Here is a 27969-nt window from a genome sequence, read left to right as displayed (position 1 = left end):
TAGATCTGAGAGACGGCATGTTCACCGCCTCGACAAATCAAAGATTACCCTATACAATCTACTATTACAGTACTAACCTAGATCAGGTCTGCTAGGGCGCTGCCACCTCCTGCTACACCGGTACTCGCAGCAGTCGTGGATTATCCGATTGGAGGGCCTCAGCAACCGTTGAAACTACTGTAAAGTTTTTCTTCTTCGTTCTGAAAATGTAAGTAACTGATGTGAGCTTGAAAACATATAATATAAAGTTATGAAATCAATACACCCTAATCTAGGTCACCTCAATTAAAATATCGTCTTTATTTAATTTTTTTTGCTTGAATTAGAAATTCACAACTTTACTTTCTGTGATATTGGGAGGAAACACACCGACTTTCGGGTCCATAATTTTCCAAATCCTCACATTTTAACTTATTAAAACACAAATTTGCTAATTTTTTTCCAAAATGTATCAATTATAAATGTAAAATCATGAATTTTGTGAGTGTCTGGGGTATCTTGGAGGGTAATTTTTGGTCAATAAGATAATAGAGCCAATGTTTGCACTAATGGTCTTATTTTTTATATGTATACACTGATGAAAATGAACACTTATCATAACTTATGGTTATATATTTTGTAGGTTGTTTAAAAAAATTAGATATACAGTCAAATAAGCATATTAAGTCATAAACACTAATTTCTTAAAAAATAAGGCGACATTATGTGTTTAGTTGTAAAAATATTTTACAGAGAACATGGACTTCAGCTCAAAGTCACCAGACTTGTTAAAGTGCATTTTGACGGTATTGCCCTTTACTTTTGCCCATTTTGAAACAATTTCTATTTTGAGAGGCCATTCTGATTGGGTTCATTTCCAACGGCAAAGTTAGGTCTTAATAAATAAAACAGAAAATTGTTACACTGTCGCTAATTTTAATGACACTTGATTGTTCAAGGATTTCAAAGCTAGTTTCCTGGCCGGAATAACAACATCTGGAATTAAGTTGCCTGGGCTAAAATACAAACAAATCTCTTCGAGAAGTACAGTTTACGTGCATCAAATGCACAGAAAAAAATAGTTTTTCAAATTCATTTGAACTCTTCACTCATTCCCTCACGCGAAACCCTTAATGGGCAAGTCGTTATGAAATTCGGGGCGAAACGTTCAACCCTTTGCTGGTAATATGCTGTGTGTGTATATATGGCAGTTAATGAATTTTAAATTATAGTTTTAATAACCAGAATCCTATGAGTACCCGGAGAAAACCCGCCTGTACGCTATGGTCGTGATTCTCAAGACATGGTCTTCAAATCGCGGTGTCATGGTCTTCATGTCATGATTCTCAATTTGTGGTCTTCAAGTCAAGGATTTCATGTCGTGGACTTAATGTCGTTTACCTGAAGTTGTGGACTTCAAGTCGTGATTCTCAAGTCGTGGGCTTCAAGTCTTAATTCCCAAGTCGTGATCTCCATGTCGTGATTCCCAAGTCGCGGTCTTAAAGTCGAGGGCTTCAAGTCGTGGTCTTCAAGTGAAGGGCTTCAAGTCGATGACTTTCAGTCGTGGTCTTCAAGACTTGGTCTTCAAGTCTTGGACTTCAAGCTGTGGACTTCATGTCGTGGTCTTCAAGTCGATTGCTTCAAGTCGAACGCTTCATGTCGTGCTCTTTAAGTACATGAAGCGTTTTTTTTCAAATCGTGATTTACAATTCGTGGTCTTCAAGTCTTGGACTTCAAGTCGTGGACTTAAAGTCTTGGACCTCAAGTTGTGAACTTCAAGTCGTGGTTTTTAATTTTATGTCTTTATGTTGTAGATTTTTCGTGCTTTTTAAATCGTTGATTTAAAGTCGTGTTCTTCAATTCGTGGACCTCAAGTCGAGGGCTTCAAGCTGTAGACTTCAATTTGTATTCTCAAGTAGTTGTCTTTAAGTCGTGGTCTTCAAGTCGTGATGTGTAAGTACAGAGTTTCGAGTCGTGGTACTCAAGCCGTGCTCTTCAAGACGTGTGTCCATGCCTGGTCAACAACGATAAATCATGTATGAAATTGCAATTCACTACACACTAAAATAATATAAAACTCCCGATGAATAAGCAGGTTTAATTCCGTAATAAATAATTAAACAATTATAAAGACATCTTTCACAAATAAGAATATACACCGTTATGACCAATATTTTGAACTATTTGTTCTCATACACAGCATACTCACATTGGACTCAATCAACCTCTTTAACATGTTCACATAGAGCACACCGACACGCGGCGCAGTTTGACAATTTCAAGATACTTCTTTCGAAGTTATTGCAGGTCCTGTAGAGAACCCAAATAGAAAAACTGAAACCAGAAGAGAAAAATAGAAATGAATACAAATATCAAGTGAGAACAGTCTATTCAAGAATAGATGATTGCGCAGATCTTAATATCTGAAAATATAAAAGAAATAATTAATGTTTTCGTGAGGTTATTGTAAAGATACAGCAGTGGCTTTGTTAACGTAAATGAGCCTATGCGAACCATATGCTCATCCTCTAACAAGTAACCTTTACTTAGTCAAAGGTGATTAGATATCAAAGGCAAACAAAACTGTCACCCAACGTATACAAGATCAGGTCATTATGGAATCTTCGTAACACAGAGAATTACTTACATAATTGCGCGATACATTTACCCATTGAAACCAATTAGATACACCTTCACAACTAATCAATTGTCATTATCTAGTTAAAGTCTGAACGGGCGAAGTCGCAAAACAGAGCTTTACCTAGATATCCTCATAACAAAGTTAGGCAATTATTTGACTAATATAAATCCTATCGTACGACGTCATTTTATATCAGAGCTACCTAAATATAATTGCATGACGATATACACATATACGAATTAATATAATCTCAAACCGGCCTGTACGGGCGCTCAGAAATCTACATGGCTTATTAAAATCACAAACCACATCAAGTATTAAGTCCATTTAGATCTGTACGACGCCTCTACAAATCAAAGCATACCCTATACTATATACTATTATAAAACTAATCTAGATCAGGTCTGCTAGGGCGCTGCCACCTCCTGCTACATCGGTACTGGCAGCAGTCGTGGACTATCCGGTTCGAGGGCCTCAGCAACCTTCGAGACAGAACCACCCGGTACAGAGGAGGCTCCGTTTCGCGTCGGTGGGCACGTTTAACCTGCAGCATGTTTCTTCTAGACCGACATACACAGGTCTCCGGGCAGGGGTTTTCTTCAAACCGGAGGTCGATTTCGCGAGCTGCATTATATGACTTAAGCAGCTGTCGATTAAGAACCTCGTAGTACAGCGACTGTTCCGTTCGGCGTCTGCGTGCGGGCGGAATCTGAAACATATTACTGCTAGACCGACACACGCAAGTCGCAAGGCAGGGATTTCTATCAAACCTTAGGTCGATTTCCCGCGCATCATCACCGTCTGCGTCAGAATCACTGTCGCCCGAAGAGCTGCCAGACGCTGAGCTACAACTGCAGCTTCCAGAATTCGAGTCGCTAGATGACCCAGATGACGACTCGTCACTGTCTGAGTCCGAGTCGCTAGATGACCCAGATGACGACTCGTCACTGTCTGAGTCAGAGTTACTAGATGACCCGGATGTTGAATCGTCACTGTCCGAATTAGAGCATGACGAATCACTTGACTCGCTCTCACTCGAGCTGGTATTTTCCTGAGAAGAACCGGACTCAGGACTTAACGAGTCCTTATTGTCGGACTGTGTGAAGTCCGTACGTTCCTTTTCCAGGCGGTTGTATCGTCGCCTTCGCCGGCGGCGTTTGTCCGTCAAATCACAACCTTCGTCATCAGATATTTCATCATCGGACACGATTTCTACAATACAAATCAATGCAAAATTGCTAATGCTGGCAAAATTCGGGAATACAATTTAGGTGGTCTGGTTAAACATAATCTAGGTGATTTATTAGGAATATTGACTAATTTTATTCTTGCTTTTTGTTAAAAGACAACGAGGTATTTTTGCGTACTAAAAATGCATTATTTGTGTGGGTTGTTTTATTTATTGTTTGTTGTTTCTATTGAACACTCACCCTGACATTCTCGTCGGCGTGGCAATGCAACCGACTTGCGTCTTGCCACAACCGTGTCCTCTGAGTCACTCTCTGAATTTGAGCTGTAACCGAAAGAAGCTGCCAGGAACGAGGCAGCAACCGACTCCTGCGACCAGCAAGTGACATCATTAGTGACGTCATCATCGGAATCGCTGTCCGAGTCGGAGAGTGCGAGGTCTTCCTCGAGCAGATCAACCGAGACCGACACAGCTTTCTCAGCGCACAGGAAACCTGTCAGCATTGAGGGGAAAAAATAAATTATAAGCATAGTGTTATGATGATCATTATCCAAAATCAAGTATACGTTTAAAACGATACATGGAAATGGCTTATAACAGTTTTTGTATTAGGTGTAGACGTAGAAAGAGTCGTATACGTAGTAGCTAAAGCAAGCAATTGGTATTAATTAGCAGTAATAGCATTATAAGTAGAATCAGCAAACACAGAAGAAGCAATAGCAGTAACATAAGTGGCAGCAGCAACAGAAAAAGCACTTGTGGTAGAATTAACATAAGCTTTAGAAACATCAATCATAGTAGTAGTAGTAACAGTCTTAATAGTAGTTGTAGTAGAAGCAAGCTTAAAGCAAATGCATTCCCGCTACTACTACTACTACTACTACTACTACTACTACTACTACTACTACTACTTCTACTACTACTACTACTAAGACTAACAATACCACTACCACCACTACTACCACTACAACAACAACAACTACTACTACTACTACTACTACTACTACTACTACTACTACTACTACTACTACTACTACTACTAATTCAACTACTACTACTACTACTACTACTACTACTACCACTACTACTACCACTACTACTACTACTACTACTACTACTACTACTACTACTACTACTACTACTACTACTACTACTGCTACTACTACTACTACTTAACTACTACAACAACTACTACTACTACTACTACTACTACTACTACTACTACTACTACTACTACTACTACTACTACTTCTTCTACTACTACTACTTCTACTACTACTACTACTACTACTTCTACTACTACTACTTCTACTACTGCTACTACTACTTCTTCTACTACTACTACTATTACTGTATTACTACTACTACTACTACTACTACTACTACTACTACTACTACTACTACTACTACTACTACTACTACTACTTCTACTACTACTACTACTACTACTACTACTACTACTTCTACTACTACTACCACTATTGAATTGATTTTTACTACAATTGCCTCATATGACCCTGTAACAGAAGCAGTATGGTAAAAGACAAAGTAAGAAGATGTAAAAGACAGAATAGAAACCTGAGCGAGAACTTGAACCAGGGAGATTTCCAGAACAATCTTCCGATTGGCTGACCTCATCAAGGTCACGCTCAGGGTCGTGTGAGAGAGAAAGTAGGTCAAGGTCAGTTGGAAAGGTCATGACCTCCAGAACATCAGCATCAATCTCTGGGATGCATTGTGCGTCTCTGAAAAAAGAAACATGAATGAATATTTTTTCATTCTTAATTATTTCGCCTGGACCGACTGTCTACATCACTAAATTATGCGTTTTACCCTTGGCAAACAGCGTTGACCCAGATGAGACGCCGCATGATGCTGTTTGCTTAAAGGAATTTCTGTAAGAAAAATTCTTAATATAGAAATAAATATACTAGACATCCCTAATTTTGGAAATAAATTGATCCTATTTAGAAGGATGGGAGAGTCCACTAGGCCTAAATGGGTTCAGGACATTTTAGCGACAGAAGAATTGTGTATATATAAAACGCCCACACGCCGTCAATTACAAACACATACGCGTTATATGTGTCTTTTTTTTAAATATAGACGAGAGGTGGCACTCCGTTAGTATTAGGATGATAATGAATAACTAATATAATGAGAAAAGATAAAACTTATTTTACTCAAGGTTTTAGTAAATATTGGCATGAAAGAAAGTTACAGCCTTTCTAAGGCGGACTCTACGATCTATTTTCTTATTTCAACTGCATTGCACATCCTGCTACGGCAAAAGGGCTTTTGGTAGGCTTTATTTATTTACGATGAAGGTATTGACAAATATTAACAATGAAACACGTTCCCGCAAAAATTAAAGAGATGTTTATAAAATAATTAAATTTAATATTTCGTGTTTTAAAACATTTTTATTTCTTATTTTCTTACCCCACCCAACAACGTTAAATGAAAATAACCTTTATATTAAATATTCAAAGAAATGTATGCAATTGTTATGCATGAATAGAGATCCCGTATTACATACATGGAGTCTACCAAATTCTGACAATTTCCGTCGTCAGATTCCTGCAAATTTTGCATTTTTCTTTGAGAGTTTTGAAAGCGTTTGGATAGCATGTCAACAATAGACATTGTGGCGTTGCTACGTTATGATGACGACGTCAACTTGCGCCATTTCGCGGTAAATAACGAAGTGACCCGCATTGGTCATATATGAACTCTCGATTTATTATTACATGTATACATCTTTTCCGCTTTCATGCTTGATTGTTTTCACATCAAACACATATTTTGTATGCATCATATATTGAATATATTGTAGTTGTATACAGCTTTAAATAAATTCAAATCTGAGCGTCTCTTTAACTTGTATCATTTTTATACAATTGTCATTCAGGGGGCCGTTTCATAAACGATCATACGATAATTTTAACGAGTGAATTTTGTATCTTAATAAGTAGACGAACTACGTCGCCATGCTAGTCAAACAAATACGGCGCTTGAAATGCCAATGTTATTCATAAAGTACTGAACATTTATAAGCATATGATATGTACTTCAGCAATTATGTATCTTTGAAAAATGTATCGTATCGTATATGTGTACTACGATGTTTATTGAATCGGTCACCAGGTCTGCAGTTGACCGAATTGTTGAGTGATATATGATGGAACCGACCTTTGAATTTACGCGTCATTCTCTTTAACATTTGAAAAATACGGTTTTGCGTTATTACTGTTCATGTTGATGACACGCCGGTCATCCGGATGCTATGATATACGGATCGCACGTCGATAAAAGAGAAAAACAAAAGCAAAGCCCGATACGAAAGTTTATCAGTGTGTGTGTGTGTGTGTGTGTGTGTGTGTGTGTGTGTGTGTGTGTGTGTGTGTGTGTGTGTGTGTGTGATTTCAAATTCATATCTTTAAACATTAGTTTTGAGACACGTGACATGCAGGAGTAGATAAATAGTATACACTTTGGGGTTTTGAAGAAAGAATTTCACGGGACAATTATAGCTATTTGCGGAAAAAAAAGAAACAATACATCGGAAAAGAGCATGAACCGGATGATCAGTACCCATTCCAACAAAATTAAAATACGAAAAGATACAGCAAGAAAGTGTAAGCTAGTCAGGCATGTAGAACAATTACTTTGCTTCAAATACTGAAAGTTTTATTATTATTATTAAACATAAATGAAAATAAATGTCCAAAGATACAGTTCTCGTCTGAAACATTGAACTATTTTCGCAACAAGTTTTACATTTGTATAAGGTCATTATCACGTATCAAGGGAGTTTGGTATTTTGCGAACAACTGAATATTTGGAATTTTGTTATTTTTAATTGAGTGGACGCTAATTTTATATGCTCTTGTTTTAATTTGGAGTAAAATATTTACCTACAGATCTGTCCGTTGTTTGTTTATTGAAAAATTTTAGTAAATATTTATTACATCGGTTTTATACACCTATTAAATTCAAAGAGTATCTTTTAAAACAGTCTGTAAGTTCTTGAACATTATTGAAGCGACCAAAAACGAATGCAGATATTGACAAACAGTAAAGCGTGCGACGCCATATTGTAAATGAGTTAGCGGTCGGCAGCTCTGGGTTTTACTGAAACGCAGACGGATAAACGCAGGCGATATAGATAACATTTGAAAGTGCAGACGATAAGAACTAAGTCGGAAAACGATTTTTTTTATATTTTTTATTCTTATTTTTTATTTTATGCTTTCTGGTGGTTTATAGAGAATTATCAGTAAATTATCGATAATTTTCACTGTTTACTGTGAAATGACGTCATTTTTTGACAAAATGACGTCATTATTTCAGCGAAATTTTTTAGTTAAACTCTTTAACATTGTATATAAACTGTGAAAAAAGCATAAAATAAAAATAATTTGTTTTGGATTCGGTGGAATATCGATTTTAATTCACTCGTGATCATTGAAAAAATATATTTTCACTTATTTTCTATGATCACTCGTGAATTAAAATCGATAATCCACCGAATCCAACAAATATCGTTGCATGGTCCAAGTTCGTGGATAGCGTAAGTTCGTGGATTTTCAGTTTTGAATAATTACACGCGCTAGATTTTGACATCCTGGAGACGAAACCGGAAGTGTGTCTTGCAAACTATCTTTTTACAACTGCGAACAAAATATTGAAATAAAATGCGTTCTAAACAGGTAAACAAATTGAATAACGTAAGTGTATTTTACCTCCATTTTCCTAATGCACAATTTTCCTTTGCCAAAAAAATCCGTTACAAAATACATAAAACGTATTTTTCTCACTTTGTTTACATCCAGCGTTCTATTGACATTTTATGTACACAGCCTCGTTCTCGATTTTGAAATGCTATTCAGGCAAAGTAAAATAATATGTGTTTTTCGGTACCTGGTTCCTTATGCATTTTAATTTAATTTACAGGCCAATCCAACTCAATTGAAACACAAATATAGACTGTACTCACCAACCAGTCTCCATAATGCATATAAATTTGTTTAAGAACATGAAGTCTCTGTTCACAAGGCTGCTAAGATGTATGGTGTCCCTGGGCAAACCCTTAGAGATAGAATAAAGGGCAAAAAAAATCCGGAATGTGTGACAACTGGGAGGGAGCCTGCACTTTCAATGCTTGAGGAAGCACAAATTGTTGAGCATCTGAAGATTATGACCCAATATGGATATGGGTACACTAAGCAAGACACTGGTGACATTGCTACTGACTTTGCTATCCAGCTGTGTAAAAGAACAAAAGAACAGCCCCTGACACTTACTTGGTTTGAAGGTTTTCGTAACCGTTGGCCAGAAATAAAAGTGCAAAAACCGAAAAGTTTGGAACATGTGCGTGCCAAATTGGCCAATGAAGCTGTTGTCAAGCAGCATTTTGCAACCCTAAGCCAAACCCTGTCCGAACATGATCTCGTTGATAAACCTCACCTAATATTTAATGTGGATGAAAAGGGCATATCAATGGATCACAGTCCTCCTCACATTGTGCATGCATCTACGAAGCCTCCAGCAGTAACCACTGGAACAAGCAAAACTATCACCATTTTAGGTTGCGGAAGTGCAAGTGGTGTCGCCATTCCTCCATATTATGTATTTTCAGAAAAGCGCATGTTGCCAGAACTGTTGCAAGGGTCTACTAATGGCACCAGTGGAACTGTCAGTGAATCTTGATGGTCAAATATGCACGTCTTTCGCCAATGGCTTGAGCACCATTTCTCGAAATTTGCTCCTGGTCGCTGTGAAGATCCTGTGTTGTTACTGTTAGATGGCCACAAGTCACATGTTTCAGTTGGGTTGACCGAATGGGCACTTGAACATAAAATAATACTTTATGTTCTGCCAGCCCACTGTTCCCACATCTTACAGCCACTAGATCTAGCCTGCTATGGACCATTTCAGAAGATTTACAACAATCTTTGTCACAAATACATGCGCCAAACTAGCACCACCATCACCAGGTATAATGTGCGCGAGCTGTCCAGCGCATACACCAAAGCTCTGTCTCCAGAAAACATGCAATCAGCTTTCCGTAAATGTGGCATTTACCCATTGTGTTCGGATGCAGTATCAAATGATAAAATTCTTCCTGCTTAAGTGTTTGAGGGTGATGTTGTGTCTGATGCATGTGAACATAGTGATGAAAATGAAAATAACCCAGCATTGTTTATGAAAAAAAGAGAAAACGATTTGAAACTAAACAAGAAAAAAACACAAATCAGGAAACCACGAAACACAATAAGCAAAGTTGTATCTGGAAAAGAACTATCTGGTGATGTTTTAATTAAAATGCGAGAGCATGAACAATCAGCAACAAAAATTAATCCGCGTACAGCAGACAAAGCAAGAGCATCAACTCCACAGTCAAAGGTGGTGTCACCAGCGCCCGGACCATCTAACACTGCATGCCTGGACCCCACTGAAAATGACGCAGACATAATTGATGATGAGCCATGCTGTGTATGTGGATTCCACCAACCCATTGAAATGAAACGAAACAAAAACATCGTATTTGCCAAGTGGGCACAGTGTGATGGAATGCGAGGAGGTTGGCCTTGCCTGCACTGGGTCCACCTTTCCTACTGCTGTCCAACAGCCCATGTTGAAAATGGGGACAAATTTTACTGTCCCCACGGTGTTGATTTTGAAGAATAGACCTAATTACCTGGTCAATGGCATTGTTACTGTTTACAGAATAGTTTTTTGATTCGTTAAATATTTCATTAAATAATGTTCTGTATAAATGCTCAATGTTCAGTTACATATAGAATATTATGTGAGTTTTAGATAAAGATCAAGTTTATCATGAGAGGCTTAGAACCGATGTAGCGCGAGGCTTGCCGAGCGCTAACTTGGTTCGAGCCGAGCATGATAAACTTGATCTTTATCAAAAACTCACATAATTTTCTATTTATCCTATTATTTCCTCCATATTTTCTATTAATAATTATCAAATATCGCATTAAAACGATTTTTTCCGTAGTTGACAAAACGGATTCTCCAATTTTCGGAAAAACCCAAATCTGATCTTAAAATAGCGATAGTATAAAGCTCAAATTTACTATGTTTTTATTGTTTTCATTCATGTATTAAACAATGCTTAGAAAACACACATTTTTAGATTTGGCCTAATCAGCTGTTCTGGAGTAATGACGTTACACGTGTCATCCACGAACTTACATGATTTTAAAATGGCGGTTCATACTGATGGATGGTGTTTGTTTACTTGAATTTGGAATACGAGATTACAATTGAATTTGATTTTTTTTTATTGTTCAAACAGGTAATGATTTAATTTATGCTTAATTATATTAAATTGATCAAAATAAAATATATAATTGCTTATAAAACTGTTCTATTTGTTATATCCACGAACTTACGATAGACCAGGATATCCTCTATATAACTATTATTTTTAGTAAAACTTCTTTGTTTATTTTTCAAATTCGCGCTTGAAATATTAATTGTGTTTAAATGCTTTATAATACGAGTGGCGTATGGGATGTTCAGCGTAGGGTAAGACAGCAGTGCCCTCGGGAAGTCAGACACAACTGGTTCTTACCTGATACTCAACTCTCACTTCTGGTTCGCGACATTTTACCCAACCACACCCTGGTATCCGCTTTTGTTTGCGGGTAAAACGAAGTGAGGGGGCTGGCACGACTCGTACGACCAGTTGCACATTATTGGAGGCAAGACGGGCACCGCCAAGATTGCTTTAAACTCAATGAAAAGAAATTATAATGACAAAAATACAATAAAAAAGCCGGATCTGTCGGGGCCCGAAATAACAACGACCGCGCACTCCACCGCCAGACACCAGGGTGGATGCGACAAGTTAGCTACTGGAGGTAATACATCGATCAAGTTGGCGACAAAGGGAACAACCATAGGAAAATGGAAAGAAGGAACACTCAATGCGTGTTGCAAGGTCCATGAACTGATGCAAAGCTGAAGCGATACAACGTCTACGCACCAACAGCCGACTACAAAGACGAGGAGAGTGAACAGTTAAATGCATAATTAGAGCGCATAATAGCAAATATTCCCAAGACAGACAACCTAATTATCCAAGGCGACTGGAACGCCGAGATTGGACCAGACGCACACCAATACTGGTCAGGGACAGTATGTAGATTTGGCTTAAGAAAAAGCAACGACAGAGATTTGAGACTTATTAAGTTCGCCAGAAGCCTCCAACTCACCCTGGCCAACACGCTGCACCCACACAAACCTTCCAGAACAGCGACCTGGCATTCTCCAAACGGGCAAGCACAGAACCAGATCGATTTCACACTTGCGCCGCAACGGTTCAAGTCTAGCATTAACAAGCCGAACACAGGAACGTTTCCTGGCGCAGACATCGGCAGTGACCATGACTTAGTGCTCACCGTCATCAAGCTGAAGTTAAAGAGCAAGTGCATTATAAAGCACCCTCGAATTAGATTTGACTTGAAGAAATCGAAAGATCCAGTGATAGCAGATGTATTTTAAGCACTGATATGTGGCAAGTTTGCAGCCCTGAACATATTAGACAATGACATCGACACAATAAGCAATAACATCGAGGATGTTCTACTGTCATCGGCTGAAGAAGCAATGGATTACGACCGAAATCATGGACCTATGTGACAAAAGATGAGAGTGTAGGTATGAGCAATACACTAGCCTGGACTCTTAGGGCAAATTACCAGAAGCGAACAGGGAGGTGAAGAAGTAAATGAAAGAGGCCAAGGAGGAATGGATTGAGGAACAATATATTATCATCTACAAAGAGATGAACGCAGGCAGCAGTAAGAAGGCCTACAGCACACTCAAGACCCTCACGAAGACCAGTCAGCCCAAGTCCAGTTTTATATCAGACGCCGGCGGGAATCTCCATACAAAGAGTACCACAGTCATAAACAGATGGGGTGTATACTGCAGTGACCTCTACAACTATCCGCTCTAAACGGATTCCAGTCGCCTTCAGAACGATTCCGGGCCAGAAGCGGACGACGAAAGTCCGCCCATACTTAAGGCAGAGGTGGAGGAGGCCGTGCGTTGTCTTAAGGCAGGACAATCTCCCGGAGTTGATAACGTTTCTTCCGAGCTGATTAAGCACGAAAAAGAGGCAACGACTGGACCTAGTCATTTGTTATACCCCTTCAAAAAGGACAACCACAAGTTGTGTGAGAATTACCGCAGTGACTAATCAGTCATCCAAGAAAAGTCATTATGCGCATCATCCTAAAAAGGTTGGAAAGTAAGGCCAAGAAACTGTTGGCCGAAGAGCAGGCTGGATCCAAAGCTGGGCGGAGCATCGTTGAACAGATCTTCAACTGCAGAATCATACTTGAAAAACACCTGCAACACCACGGTGACCTCTTCCACAACTGAAGTGAAGAAAGCTTTCGACGGCGTGTGGCATGGTGGCCTATGACATGTTATAAGAGGAATTCAACATTTACGATGGGCTGGTGCAAGTCATTCAAGAACTCTACGGAAACGCCAGCAGCGCAGTACTTCTCAACTGACAGAAGGGGGACTTTTTTAGGACAACATTGGGCAACCATCAGGGTTGTCTGCTCTCTCCCGTTCTGTTCAACCTTTTCATTGAGAAGATAACGCAGGAAACTGCCCATGACCACCACACCTCTATCTCTATCGGTGGAAGACACATCTCCAACTTGAGATTCGCTTATGATATTGACATCACGGGTGACACCAGCAGTGAACTTCAAGATCTCACCAACAGACTCTATGAAAGAGCAAAAGCATACGGGAAGGAGGTCTGAACGGAGAAGTCAAAGATCATGGTTGACAGCACGACCAACACCACACATACATCACCATGAATGGCAAGAAGCGAAAAGAAGTGACCAGCTTCAAGTACTTAGGCGTAACCCTGTCCAAGGATGGTACCAGTACAAATGATCACAAACAACGTCATGTCTTAATTGAATAGGCCATGAAAAATAGAGTCACAATCATGTTTTAAAGGGATAAGAAAAATAAAACAAGTTTTCGGTGAATCGGTTTTAATTAACGTCAGTACATATAGAGGATATTTGTTGGAATCGGTGGATTATCGATTTTAATTCCCAAGTGATCATAGAAAATAGTATTTTCACGAGTGGCGCAGTCACGAGTGAAAATATATTTTTCTATGATCACGAGTGAATTAAAATCGGGTAGTTATCATTTTTAGACCGACATTTAGCCAAGCTGTTAAGTGAAATTTGATGTGTTGGATGAATGTTTGATTATTGAACACAATTAACCATACCTCCATATCTTCTCTTGGTAGTGAAATAAGCACTATTATTTTTACAACTCACTATTTGTTTTATGTGCAATTAATATATTCATTTAAACGGATGACCGGCGTGATTTAGCAGAGCGTGTATGGTAATGGTTTAGCGCGGAAAACCATTTCACGTGTAATGCACGGATTTCTCGTTTTGGAATGTATATTTCTTGTGATTCGCTATTCACGGTGTGTAATTTTACTGGTATTAGATTTGATGAAGCAGAAAGAAATGAAGATTAATCCGCTCTCCCGCCCTAAATATTTTCGTTTGTTAACACAATACCAATTGTTCTTTTTTAAACAAAAACGCGCTTCGTTTATTTCAGTGCAGCTTCTAGTTTATTTCGGATGTGACACTGACACGATCCGGTTAAATTTCTGTAGATGGACAGCGCAATATTTACGGACGCCCGAAGATTCTTCAACTGAGAGGGGATATCCGGCCTTTTCCTGGCCATTTTGGGAAAAAAGCAATTTCGGACTTGAGATTTTTTCGCGCAAAAAGTCCACTGATATGGGAAAATCTAATTTTATATATCTTTAAATTAATTCAAATTTGAAGAACAGCTACACAATCATATAAATTATAGTTATATGCTTTGTTAGATGCAATTGAAATATAATTGAGATACAATAAAAAAAAATCTAAAAAAAATAGTGGGGTTTATTTTTTAATTGGGATTTTTTTACAACTCGGTTTGGGAATGGGTCCAACAAGCAAATTCGTCAAATTGATATCCCCCGCCAATATGCTTCTGGACACAAAAGTGTTAGATTTTACATTCAAGCAATCATTTTTTGTCAAGATACAAAGGATCAAACTCCGTTATTAACAGATGGTGTACGATGCCATTTGGCGTGCATCATCCTCTTATTCATATATATACTCATACCAAGTGTCAATGAAATCCGCCAAAGCACTTCCAAGGTATGACTCCGAACGGACGGAAAGACGGACGGACGGACAACGCAAAACAATATCCCTCCGCCTATGGCGCGGGATAATAAACGGACCCGTAACGCCAGGAAAAGACCTGGCTTTGGAGGTTGATAACAATGGTACATTAAGGCCATTAGAGCGACAAAAGGATTATTTGTTGCATTTATGTGTAAAACACGGCAATTGCAAACAACCATGCACTATTTGCCTTGATTTAAATATTTAAACAGAAAGAAACTTGGCTAGTTTAACAAGGATGTTGATGGTAGTGAAGTATTTTGAGAACAGAGAATAATAAACTTACTAAAGGTATTATAAAATATGGACAGGATTGAAAGTTACAGCATACGGAAAGAAAAACTGTCTTAAATAAACATTCTTATTTTATCTATCTTAATTTCATTTAACAAGATGCTACAGCAAAAGTATCTTTTTAACTTAAGAATTTATTTATGACGAAGGAGCCGAATTTTAAAATATTAACAGTACAACATAAGATGACAGGTGAATTAAGTCATCTGCGAAAATTTAAGAAATTCTTTATAACAAATAAATTGAAAACTGTGTATGTCAGGATATTTTGTATTTCTTATTTTCTCACCCCACCCATCAACGTTAAATGAAAATAATGTTTGTATTACATATACAAAGCATGTTGTGCAATTGTTATGCATGAATAGATATCTCGTATTACATACATGGAGTCTGCCAAATTCTGTCGATTTCCTTCGTCGAATTCCTGCAAATTTCGCATTTTTCTAAGAGAGCTTTGAAAGCGTTTGGATAGTATGTCAACAATAGACATTCTGACGTTGCTATGTTCACATGACGACGTCAACTTCCGCCAATTCGCAGTGACGTCATTCAAGTGACGTCACAATGGTAAAAAATGAATAAATTAATCTTGATATCATTATATGAGTCGCGTTCTGAGAAAACGGGGCTTAATGCATGTGCGTAAAGTGTCATCCCAGATTAGCTTGTGCAGTCCGCACAGGCTAATCCGGGACGACATTTTCCGCCTTAACTGGATTTTCGTGTAGGAGAGACTACCTTTAAACGAAGAATACCATAAAAGCGGAAAGTGTCGTCCCTGATTAGCCTGTGCGGGCTAATCTGGGATGACACTTTACGCACATGCATTTAGCCCCGTTTTCTCAGCACGCGTCTCATATTACTAAGTTTATTACGGATCTTTGCCGTTTTCATGCTCGTTTTAATCACACCAAACATATACTGTGAATGCTTCATATAATGTGTAAGTCTATATATAGCTTTAAATAAATTCAAATCTGTGCGCCTCTTATACTTTTATCATTTTTAGACCGACATTTAGCCGAACTGTTAAGTGAATTTTGGTGTGTTGGATGAATGTCTGATCATAGAACACAATTAACCATACATCCATGTCTTTTCTTGGTAGTGAAATAAGAACTGTTATTTTTACAACTCACTTTTTGTTTTTATGTTAATTTATATCATTAAACATTCAAACATTAAAAAGTTGAAATTCGATATCATCTCTTGAGAACATTTATTATCTCAATTGAGCCTAAAATCTATCAACAGTTTAAAAAAAGTGGGCTATTTGTGCAGTCTCCAGAGTGTTCACAAGACATTTGTTGATGCCTTTATACTGTAAACAAAGCATATGCTGATGATGCCTCTAGAGTGTTCACAAGGCATATGTTGATGATGCCTCTAAAGTGTTCACAAGGCATATAGTGTTGATGCGGCATTAAGAGTGTTCACAAAGCACGAGTTGATGATGCCTCTACAGTGTTCACAAGGCATATGTTTATGATTTCTCTACATTGTTCCCACAAAGCATAAGTTGTTGATTCCCCTAGAGTTTGTTCGAGGCATATCTTGTTCATTCCCCTAGAGTTTGTTCGAGGCATATCTTGATGATGCCTCTAGAGTTTGTTCAAGGCATATCTTGATGATGCCTCTAGAGTTTGTTCAAGGCATATCTTGATGATGCCTCTAGAGTTTGTTCGAGGCATATCTTGATGATGCCTCTAGTTTGTTCAAGGCATATCTTGATGATGCCTCTAGAGTTTGTTCAAGGCATATCTTGATGATGCCTCTAGAGTTTGTTCGAGGCATATCTTGATGATTCCCCTAGAGTTTGTTCGAGGCATATCTTGATGATGCCTCTAGAGTTTGTTCAAGGCATATCTTGATGATGCCTCTAGAGTTTGTTCGAGGCATATCTTGATGATGCCTCTAGAGTTTGTTCGAGGCATATCTTGATGATGCCTCTAGAGTTTGTTCAAGGCATATCTTGATGATGCCTCTAGTTTGTTCAAGGCATATCTTGATGATGCCTCTAGAGTTTGTTCAAGGCATATCTTGATGATACCCCTAGAGTTGTTCAAGGCATATCTTGATGATGCCTCTAGAGTTTGTTCGAGGCATATCTTGATGATGCCTCTAGAGTTTGTTCAAGGCATATCTTGATGATGCCTCTAGAGTTTGTTCAAGGCATATCTTGATGATGCCTCTAGAGTTTGTTCAAGGCATATCTTGATGATGCCTCTAGAGTTTGTTCAAGGCATATCTTGATGATGCCTCTAGAGTTTGTTCAAGGCATATCTTGATGATGCCTCTAGAGTTTGTTCAAGGCATATCTTGATGATGCCTCTAGAGTTTGTTCAAGGCATATCTTGATGATGCCTCTAGAGTTTGTTCAATGCATATCTTGATGATGCCTCTAGAGTTTGTTCGAGGCATATCTTGATGATGCCTCTAGAGTTTGTACAAGGCATATCTTGATGATGCCTCTAGAGTTTGTTCAAGGCATATCTTGATGTTGCCTCTAGAGTTTGTTCAAGGCATATCTTGATGATGCCTCTAGAGTTTGTACAAGGCATATCTTGATGATGCCTCTAGAGTTTGTTCAAGGCATATCTTGATGATGCCTCTAGAGTTTGTTCAAGGCATATCTTGATGATGCCTCTAGAGTTTGTTCAAGGCATATCTTGATGATGCCTCTAGAGTTTGTTCAAGGCATATCTTGATGATGCCTCTAGTTTGTTCAAGGCATATCTTGATGATGCCTCTAGTTTGTTCAAGGCATATCTTGATGATGCCTCTAGAGTTTGTTCAAGGCATATCTTGATGATGCCTCTAGAGTTTGTTCAAGGCATATCTTGATGATGCCTCTAGTTTGTTCAAGGCATATCTTGATGATGCCTCTAGAGTTTGTTCAAGGCATATCTTGATGATTCCCCTAGAGTTTGTTCAAGGCATATCTTGATGATGCCTCTAGAGTTTGTTCAAGGCATATCTTGATGATGCCTCTTGAGTTTGTTCAAGGCATATCTTGATGATGCCTCTAGTTTGTTCAAGGCATATCTTGATGATGCCTCTAGAGTTTGTTCGAGGCATATCTTGATGATGCCTCTAGAGTTTGTTCGAGGCATATCTTGATGATTCCCCTAGAGTTTGTTCGAGGCATATCTTGATGATGCCTCTAGAGTTTGTTCAAGGCATATCTTGATGATACCCCTAGAGTTTGTTCAAGGCATATCTTGATGATGCCTCTAGAGTTTGTTCGAGGCATATCTTGATGATTCCCCTAGAGTTTGTTCGAGGCATATCTTGATGATGCCTCTAGAGTTTGTTCGAGGCATATCTTGATGATGCCTCTAGAGTTTGTTCGAGGCATATCTTGATGATACCCCTAGAGTTTGTTCAAGGAATATCTTGATGATGCCTCTAGAGTTTGTTCGAGGCATATCTTGATGATGCCTCTAGAGTTTGTTCGAGGCATATCTTGATGATTCCCCTAGAGTTTGTTCAAGGCATATCTTGATGATGCCTCTAGAGTTTGTTCAAGGCATATCTTGATGATGCCTCTAGAGTTTGTTCGAGGCATATCTTGATGATGCCTCTAGAGTTTGTTCAAGGCATATCTTGATGATGCCTCTAGAGTTTGTTCAAGGCATATCTTGATGATGCCTCTAGAGTTTGTTCAAGGCATATCTTGATGATGCCTCTAGAGTTTGTTCAAGGCATATCTTGATGATACCCCTAGAGTTTGTTCAAGGCATATCTTGATGATGCCTCTAGAGTTTGTTCAAGGCATATCTTGATGATGCCTCTAGAGTTTGTTCGAGGCATATCTTGATGATGCCTCTAGAGTTTGTTCAAGGCATATCTTGATGATGCCTCTAGAGTTTGTTCAAGGCATATCTTGATGATGCCTCTAGAGTTTGTTCAAGGCATATCTTGATGATGCCTCTAGAGTTTGTTCAAGGCATATCTTGATGATGCCTCTAGTTTGTTCAAGGCATATCTTGATGATGCCTCTAGTTTGTTCAAGGCATATCTTGATGATGCCTCTAGAGTTTGTTCGAGGCATATCTTGATGATTCCCCTAGAGTTTGTTCGAGGCATATCTTGATGATGCCTCTAGAGTTTGTTCGAGGCATATCTTGATGATGCCTATAGAGTTTGTTCGAGGCATATCTTGATGATACCCCTAGAGTTTGTTCAAGGCATATCTTGATGATGCCTCTAGAGTTTGTTCGAGGCATATCTTGATGATGCCTCTAGAGTTTGTTCGAGGCATATCTTGATGATTCCCCTAGAGTTTGTTCGAGGCATATCTTGATGATTCCCCTAGAGTTTGTTCGAGGCATATCTTGATGATGCCTCTAGAGTTTGTTCGAGGCATATCTTGATGATTCCCCTAGAGTTTGTTCGAGGCATATCTTGATGATGCCTCTAGAGTTTGTTCAAGGCATATCTTGATGATGCCTCTAGAGTTTGTTCAAGGCATATCTTGATGATGCCTCTAGAGTTTGTTCAAGGCATATCTTGATGATGCCTCTAGAGTTTGTTCGAGGCATATCTTGATGATGCCTCTAGAGTTTGTTCGAGGCATATCTTGATGATGCCTCTAGAGTTTGTTCAAGGCATATCTTGATGATGCCTCTAGAGTTTGTTCAAGGCATATCTTGATGATGCCTCTAGAGTTTGTTCAAGGCATATCTTGATGATGCCTCTAGAGTTTGTTCGAGGCATATCTTGATGATTCCCCTAGAGTTTGTTCGAGGCATATCTTGATGATGCCTCTAGAGTTTGTTCAAGGCATATCTTGATGATGCCTCTAGAGTTTGTTCAAGGCATATCTTGATGATGCCTCTAGAGTTTGTTCAAGGCATATCTTGATGATGCCTCTAGAGTTTGTTCAAGGCATATCTTGATGATGCCTCTAGTTTGTTCAAGGCATATCTTGATGATGCCTCTAGTTTGTTCAAGGCATATCTTGATGATGCCTCTAGAGTTTGTTCGAGGCATATCTTGATGATTCCCCTAGAGTTTGTTCGAGGCATATCTTGATGATGCCTCTAGAGTTTGTTCGAGGCATATCTTGATGATGCCTCTAGAGTTTGTTCGAGGCATATCTTGATGATACCCCTAGAGTTTGTTCAAGGCATATCTTGATGATGCCACTAGTTTGTTCAAGGCATATCTTGATGATGCCTCTAGAGTTTGTTAAAGGCATATCTTGATGATGCCTCTAGTTTGTTCAAGGCATATCTTGATGATGCCTCTAGAGTTTGTTCGAGGCATATCTTAATGATGCCTCTAGAGTTTGTTCAAGGCATATCTTAATGATGCCTCTAGAGTTTGTTCAAGGCATATCTTGATGATGCCTCTAGAGTTTGTTCGAGGCATATCTTGATGATGCCTCTAGAGTTTGTTCAAGGCATATCTTGATGATGCCTCTAGAGTTTGTTCGAGGCATATCTTGATGATGCCTCTAGAGTTGTTCAAGGCATATCTTGATGATGCCTCTAGAGTTTGTTCAAGGCATATCTTGATGATACCCCTAGAGTTTGTTCAAGGCATATCTTGATGATGCCTCTAGAGTTGTTCAAGGCATATCTTGATGATGCCTCTAGAGTTTGTTCAAGGCATATCTTGATGATTCCCCTAGAGTTTGTTCGAGGCATATCTTAATGATGCCTCTAGAGTTTGTTCAAGGCATATCTTGATGATGCCTCTAGAGTTTGTTCAAGGCATATCTTAATGATGCCTCTAGAGTTTGTTCAAGGCATATCTTGATGATTCCCCTAGAGTTTGTTCGAGGCATATCTTGATGATGCCTCTAGAGTTTGTACAAGGCATATCTTGATGATGCCTCTAGAGTTTGTTCAAGGCATATCTTGATGATGCCTCTAGAGTTTGTTCAAGGCATATCTTGATGATGCCTCTAGAGTTTGTTCAAGGCATATCTTGATGATGCCTCTAGAGTTTGTTCGAGGCATATCTTGATGATGCCTCTAGAGTTTGTTCAAGGCATATCTTGATGATGCCTCTAGAGTTTGTTCGAGGCATATCTTGATGATGCCTCTAGTTTGTTCAAGGCATATCTTGATGATACCCCTAGAGTTTGTTCAAGGCATATCTTGATGATGCCTCTAGAGTTTGTTCAAGGCATATCTTGATGATGCCTCTAGAGTTTGTTCGAGGCATATCTTGATGATTCCCCTAGAGTTTGTTCAAGGCATATCTTGATGATGCCTCTAGAGTTTGTTCGAGGCATATCTTGATGATGCCTCTAGAGTATTTTCAAGGCATATCTTGATGATGCCTCTAGAGTTTGTTCGAGGCATATCTTGATGATGCCTCTAGAGTTTGTTCAAGGCATATCTTGATGATGCCTCTAGAGTTTGTTCGAGGCATATCTTGATGATGCCTCTAGTTTGTTCAAGGCATATCTTGATGATACCCCTAGAGTTTGTTCAAGGCATATCTTGATGATGCCTCTAGAGTTTGTTCAAGGCATATCTTGATGATGCCTCTAGAGTTTGTTCGAGGCATATCTTGATGATTCCCCTAGAGTTTGTTCGAGGCATATCTTGATGATGCCTCTAGAGTTTGTTCGAGGCATCTCTTGATGATGCCTCTAGAGTTTGTTCAAGGCATATCTTGATGATGCCTCTAGAGTTTGTTCAAGGCATATCTTGATGATTCCCCTAGAGTTTGTTCGAGGCATATCTTGATGATACCCCTAGAGTTTGTTCGAGGCATATCTTGATGATGCCTCTAGAGTTTGTACAAGGCATATCTTGATGATGCCTCTAGAGTTTGTTCAAGGCATATCTTGATGATGCCTCTAGAGTTTGTTCAAGGCATATCTTAATGATGCCTCTAGAGTTTGTTCAAGGCATATCTTGATGATGCCTCTAGAGTTTGTTCAAGGCATATCTTGATGATGCCTCTAGAGTTTGTTCAAGGCATATCTTGATGATGCCTCTAGAGTTGTTCAAGGCATATCTTGATGATGCCTCTAGAGTTTGTTCAAGGCATATCTTGATGATACCCCTAGAGTTTGTTCGAGGCATATCTTGATGATTCCCCTAGAGTTTGTTCAAGGCATATCTTGATGATGCCTCTAGAGTTTGTTCGAGGCATATCTTGATGATGCCTCTAGAGTTTGTTCAAGGCATATCTTGATGATGCCTCTAGAGTTTGTTCAAGGCATATCTTGATGATGCCTCTAGAGTTTGTTCAAGGCATATCTTGATGATTCCCCTAGAGTTTGTTCAAGGCATATCTTGATGATGCCTCTAGAGTTTGTTCAAGGCATATCTTGATGATGCCTCTAGAGTTTGTTCAAGGCATATCTTGATGATTCCCCTAGAGTTTGTTCGAGGCATATCTTGATGATTCCCCTAGAGTTTGTTCAAGGCATATCTTGAAGATGCCTCTAGAGTTTGTTCAAGGCATATCTTGATGATGCCTCTAGAGTTTGTTCAAGGCATATCTTGATGATGCCTCTAGAGTTTGTTCAAGGCATATCTTGATGATACCCCTAGAGTTTGTTCAAGGCATATCTTGATGATGCCTCTAGAGTTTGTTCAAGGCATATCTTGATGATGCCTCTAGAGTTTGTTCAAGGCATATCTTGATGATGCCTCTAGAGTTTGTTCAAGGCATATCTTGATGATGCCTCTAGAGTTTGTTCAAGGCATATCTTGATGATGCCTCTAGAGTTTGTTTGAGGCATATCTTGATGATGCCTCTAGAGTTTGTTCAAGGCATATCTTGATGATGCCTCTAGAGTTTGTTCAAGGCATATCTTGATGATGCACAACAGACAACAAACAAAAGCCCATTACAAAAGCTCACCATAAAGACCGTATTCTTAGATGAACTAAAAATAAGGATTCTGTTGTGGAGGAATAACACCAAAAGGTGTAACATAAATCAAATTTACTAAATAACCATTCATCAGAATGCCAAATAGTTGTTGACTGACAGATAAATAGAAATATTGGCAAATTTGTTTTGATTTGATTGAAATGTGGACTAACACTTTTTAAGCTGAGCTCAGGCCCAGACTTCTTTTAAATTTACTATTGGTAGATTTACAATGCTCATTTTGTGTGTTTTTCTACCAGAACATTGAGGACTTTCATTACCATTGTCGACTCATACAGACAAGATAAACTAAATATTTAAATAATTATTTTATTGCACATATTATGCAAGGAAATAAATAACAAACATATTTCATATCAGTATCTTGATTCAATCACAATATTATTTTCATACATTTAAGATTGTACAAAGTCAACATGCATACTTCCCTTCTAATCCACTACACATAAATCCATAGGTAATGAGAACACTTTTTTAACATAACAAAATATGCTTCAACATAATTGTAACTAAGCAATGAATAGAATTCAAACCAAATATTTTGGTTATGAAATTAAGACAAAAAAGGATTTGAAGTGTAAATCATGTGTGTTTAATTATATATAAATGTCAAGCTGAAACAACAGCTTTCCTGCTCAATAATATCAATGCTCATGATATTTTTTTAAAGGGTTAATTTGTTCTTAATTTATACAAAAAAACAACAACAAATTATTCTATCAATGTTTTATAAATAAACATAATGTCATTCTTGTCCATTAACTACAGTATTCATTATGAAAAAGAAATATTTATAAATAAGCTGGTGGTCTTCTTTAAGCATCTAAACATATAACATAACATTTGACAAACAATGGTCACTGATGACACTAAGACAGGCTCAGAAAGAATAGTTACAGGAGTAGTTGAGATAGCCAAAATGTACCCTGAAATACAGTCATGAACAATGCGAGTACAAGCAAGTGTTTTAACGTTTCTGTAAATACATAACATACAAAAATTAACTTTTATATTGTGTCTATCAAGATGCAAAGTATTGCAGATGTGCCCATTAAACCTTTTAATGAAAAAATTTATCAGTTATATAAGGACAATAATTGTCAAGCAATGATTTCATAATCAATGCTTTTGAACATATGAATTTGAATTAAAAAACAAAAACACATGCACACATTTGTTTGCCTTTTATAAATGTATTATCTGTAACATCTTATTTAAGTTAATAGAATAGAGAAAAAAGTGTAATGTAAACAAGTGATTGTCAAATTAGATTGTTAAATCCACTCACATGCAAATATACTGCTAATTGAAAATGTATAGTACACAAATAAGTGAAATAACAGAAAAGTAAAACACCCCCCCCCGCAGTTTTTTTAATTTTTTTTCAAGGCAATCAAAGTATACATTTGTGTGTGAAAAGTTTCAGAGCATTATAACAATGTATCATGGCGACCTTCTAAGAGAATAATATATGTAACTGCAACGCAATTGATTTAGTTTTATTACAGTTGTATTATTATATGTACCTGTCTGTAAAACATGGAGGAAATGAGAAGAAAAGGATTAAACAAATAGTACATGCAAACAAATGACATGATGTCAAGTGTGAACATAAACTAAACAAGAGATGTGTTTGTGAAACACTATGTCCCCATATACATGACCTTTGACCTTGAAGGATGACCTTGACCTTTCAATGCTCAAAATGTGCAGCTCCATGAGATACACATGCATGCCAAATATCAAGTTGCTAGCTTCAATATTGCAAATGTTATGGCAAAAGTTAAAGTTGTGGCAAACAAACAAACCAACAGACAGGGCAAAAACAATATGTCCCCCACTATAGTGTTGGGGGACATAAAAACACAAAGACTTGGATAAATGCATTACATTGTTTTGAGCAGGTAAAAACGTTCTGACCACTTGGTAGAAATAGCCATGGTGATATTAACATACAGATGTATTAAGAAGCAACAAATAATAAGACACAGGTAGCATAAAAATAGCACTCATTCCGCAACTGGAGCTTAGCAGAAATGTGAACAAATGACGTAAGCAAGAAAAATACAGCTATATAACATTGTGTCCCTATGTTATTAAAGATCTTAATTATTACAAGACTAAATTAGGACTGAATTTTGTTAAAAACATTTCGGCTTTTTAAACAAATGTTTTGTAACATACATTTGTCGTAACACAGGATCCAGAATCATATCTGTGTAGCACTTGTATATTCATTTGAACACTTTAAAAGAAAGCACAAGAAGTTCATTACCTTCCTTGCATCCATGATCGGTATGATAACGAGCTTAGCTGTCCCTGACAGAAAACGATTATTTCCCACAATCAAATATGCATTAATTCAATGACAAACTCTTACCAGTGGACTGATCCAAGAACATGTATGTCACACAATGAATTATACTTGCTTTTCACATTTCTATATTTCAGATGAGAACTGCAACTCTTTAGTACAGTTTACCGAAAAATGCACCTGCAATTGTTACAGAAAAATGCACCTGCAATTGTTACAGAAAAATGCACCTGCAATTGTTACAGAAAAATGCACCTGCAATTGATACAGAACAAGATTACTCATAACGCTCGGCTGCGGATGCAGTTTTGAATAAATTAAAGATTGTCAGATTTTTGTTGATTTTTTTTTAGAGGTCACGGTGACCTTGACCTTTGACCTAGTGACCCCAAAATGGGTGTGGCATGTAGAACTCATCAAGGTGCATCTACATATGAAGTTTCAAAGTTGTAGGTGGAAGCACTTTGATGTTAGAGTCAATGTTAAGGTTTTAGCTTTGTTGAAGCACATTTGATGTTCTCTAAAACTAGCAAATTTGGATTAAACTCATATTACAACAAAAGCGAAGGAACGAACAAACAAAAAAACACATCCATAGAAGCTCTACACCAGTATACTTTAAGTCATACTAAAAATATATGTGGCAGATGCTATTTAACCCTTTACCACTTCTAAAGATCATATGTTGACGCATTTGTAATCCTTGGAAAGTTAAACTTAATTAAAGATCTTTCTAACTAGATTCATGGTTTAAAGGCTTCATTTCCAACCCTTAGATACTGATGAGCAGCAAAAAGCATGACACCTGAAGTAACTCGCAGGCTGTTCTAGTTTTATGCTGTTTGCGAATAAACATTTTCACGTTGCTTCCGAGTGGGAAAGGTTAAATATTGATTAAATATATGTAGCTCGACAAACATAATGTGACGAGGTCATGACCTGTAGGTTACAGGGAGCAGGCTTCTTAGTCAGTGGAGTGGTTTACCCCTGTTTTTCCTCGTTTTTTCCACTATTTTTTATTAGCTATGTGGTTTGAAATTTGGACATTTTGAACTATGCTATGTACAACGGTTTATTACATAAGATTATGCATAGTAAATTTATGATACACTGTATATGTATTTTACATGAATTCTATGCATACTATTGAAATGCGTATTTCTGAGTATGATTTAACTCAATATTCGGCTTCAAATTAGAAGGAGTTTGTAAGTTAGTTTTAAAGAATAAAGCTCCCTTTACCCCTCAGAGTTTGTTGTATGCCTCGATTCATTCTCAATAATATATCCATCAAAAACATTGTAAACTTGCACTGGAACACTTTTCATAACAATGACAATTCTCAGCACCATGAAAAGAATGGAGTTCTATGTGAGAAGCTCTGTGTGTATGAGTCACTATCAGTGCGGAGTCGCCCACTGGACGAGCGGTTACGTTCCACTGTAACAACAGGCATCTGCACAAGCTGTACTGGCGACTTATCATCCTTCAATGCTTGCGTTAGATTGAGAATCTGCAGTGGAAAAGGAAACAGTTACTGTGTTTTGTACAATAAGAACATTTTTAAAGTAATGCTTTCATATAGTTTAATAGAGAAAATTGGCCATTAAAAAAAAAAAATCAATGTCTGGGACAAAAACAAGGCCTTTCAAAGGAGGTGACATATGTTGTTAATACATATGTCAGGAGTGGGTGGTGTGCACTACATTAATTTACAACTGTGTACAGTACAAAAGTTATAATTATTCAACAGTGCATGATGAATGACAAAGTTAAACTTCAAACAACCTGTTTCGTAGCAAAGGTTAACTTTGACACTCATTGTGACCTTCACCTCTGAGGAAGGGAGAGTCATAACACATTACACAGTGTTTCCATTTGTGCTTAATTCTTGTAAAATTGCGTGATGAAACTTTGAATTATGGAGACAAGTATTCCTTGCAACATTTTGTCTTATGATACCGGTAGTTTAAATGTTTCGTTTATTATTTTGAAATTCATCAATAAAAGGCATAAGATATGGCTAAGACAAAAAAAAATCAAGCCATTTTATGGTTGCTTTGACTTTAAATTTTAAAGTATCACCTTGACCTTTGAGGCTAGGAGACAGGTGGTACAAGGGACTTCCCAATACATGATGGTTTATACTTATCAATATCAATATTCGATATAACAATTTTTTTTTAAGCTATTCAATGATTAAAGACTCATAATTCACTTTTTGAAACAATGACAAATAACACAGATTTGTAGATCATTTTCAATGCTTCACTGTGAAATGGAATCAGAAATTTTATGCCATGTCATCAATGTACCAGTAATAATCTCACGTTTAATACATTAAAATGCAAGCAAACGGTGGAAAAGCATTATATATCAAGAAAATAGATTT

At 37.8% G+C, this 27969-nt stretch overlaps 2 protein-coding genes across 6 annotated transcripts in view; both read right to left on the bottom strand.

Annotated features, from left to right (window-relative positions):
• Positions 1-80: 80 nt before the first annotated feature.
• On the bottom strand, positions 81-25553 carry LOC127840637 (clumping factor B-like). The gene is made up of 7 exons (XM_052369049.1): positions 25539-25553; positions 24790-24793; positions 15778-15894; positions 4051-4302; positions 2189-3832; positions 1239-1993; positions 81-200 (listed from the first exon to the last, which is right to left on the bottom strand). Exons 1-5 carry the CDS (start codon positions 25551-25553, stop codon positions 3009-3011), a joined length of 1212 nt encoding a protein of 403 aa, XP_052225009.1. The 3' UTR covers positions 81-200; positions 1239-1993; positions 2189-3008.
• LOC127841989 (phosphatidylinositol 4-kinase type 2-beta-like) overlaps positions 23559-27969 on the bottom strand; it is a 55257-nt gene continuing 50846 nt past the window's right edge. For all 5 annotated transcript variants that reach the window (XM_052371264.1, XM_052371269.1, XM_052371265.1 and 2 more), the window contains one exon: positions 23559-27090. In XM_052371264.1, the coding sequence (XP_052227224.1) occupies positions 26920-27090 (171 nt within the window). In that variant the 3' untranslated portion in view covers positions 23559-26919. The remainder of the gene's footprint in view (positions 27091-27969) is intronic.

This window comes from Dreissena polymorpha, chromosome 8, assembly GCF_020536995.1.
Source record: "Dreissena polymorpha isolate Duluth1 chromosome 8, UMN_Dpol_1.0, whole genome shotgun sequence".
NCBI lineage: Eukaryota > Metazoa > Mollusca > Bivalvia > Myida > Dreissenidae > Dreissena > Dreissena polymorpha.
This window is presented reverse-complemented; position numbering and strand designations above follow the sequence as displayed.

Bases quoted from the DNA above. Each gene is read 5' to 3' on its own strand.
- LOC127840637 (XM_052369049.1), bottom strand. The intron at 4,303-15,777 runs GTATGTAATACG...CAATGCTGACAG, and splicing joins CAGAATTTGGCAGACTCCAT to GTTTCCTGTGCGCTGAGAAA. The intron at 3,833-4,050 runs GTGAGTGTTCAA...TTTGTATTGTAG, and splicing joins ACGCCGACGAGAATGTCAGG to AAATCGTGTCCGATGATGAA.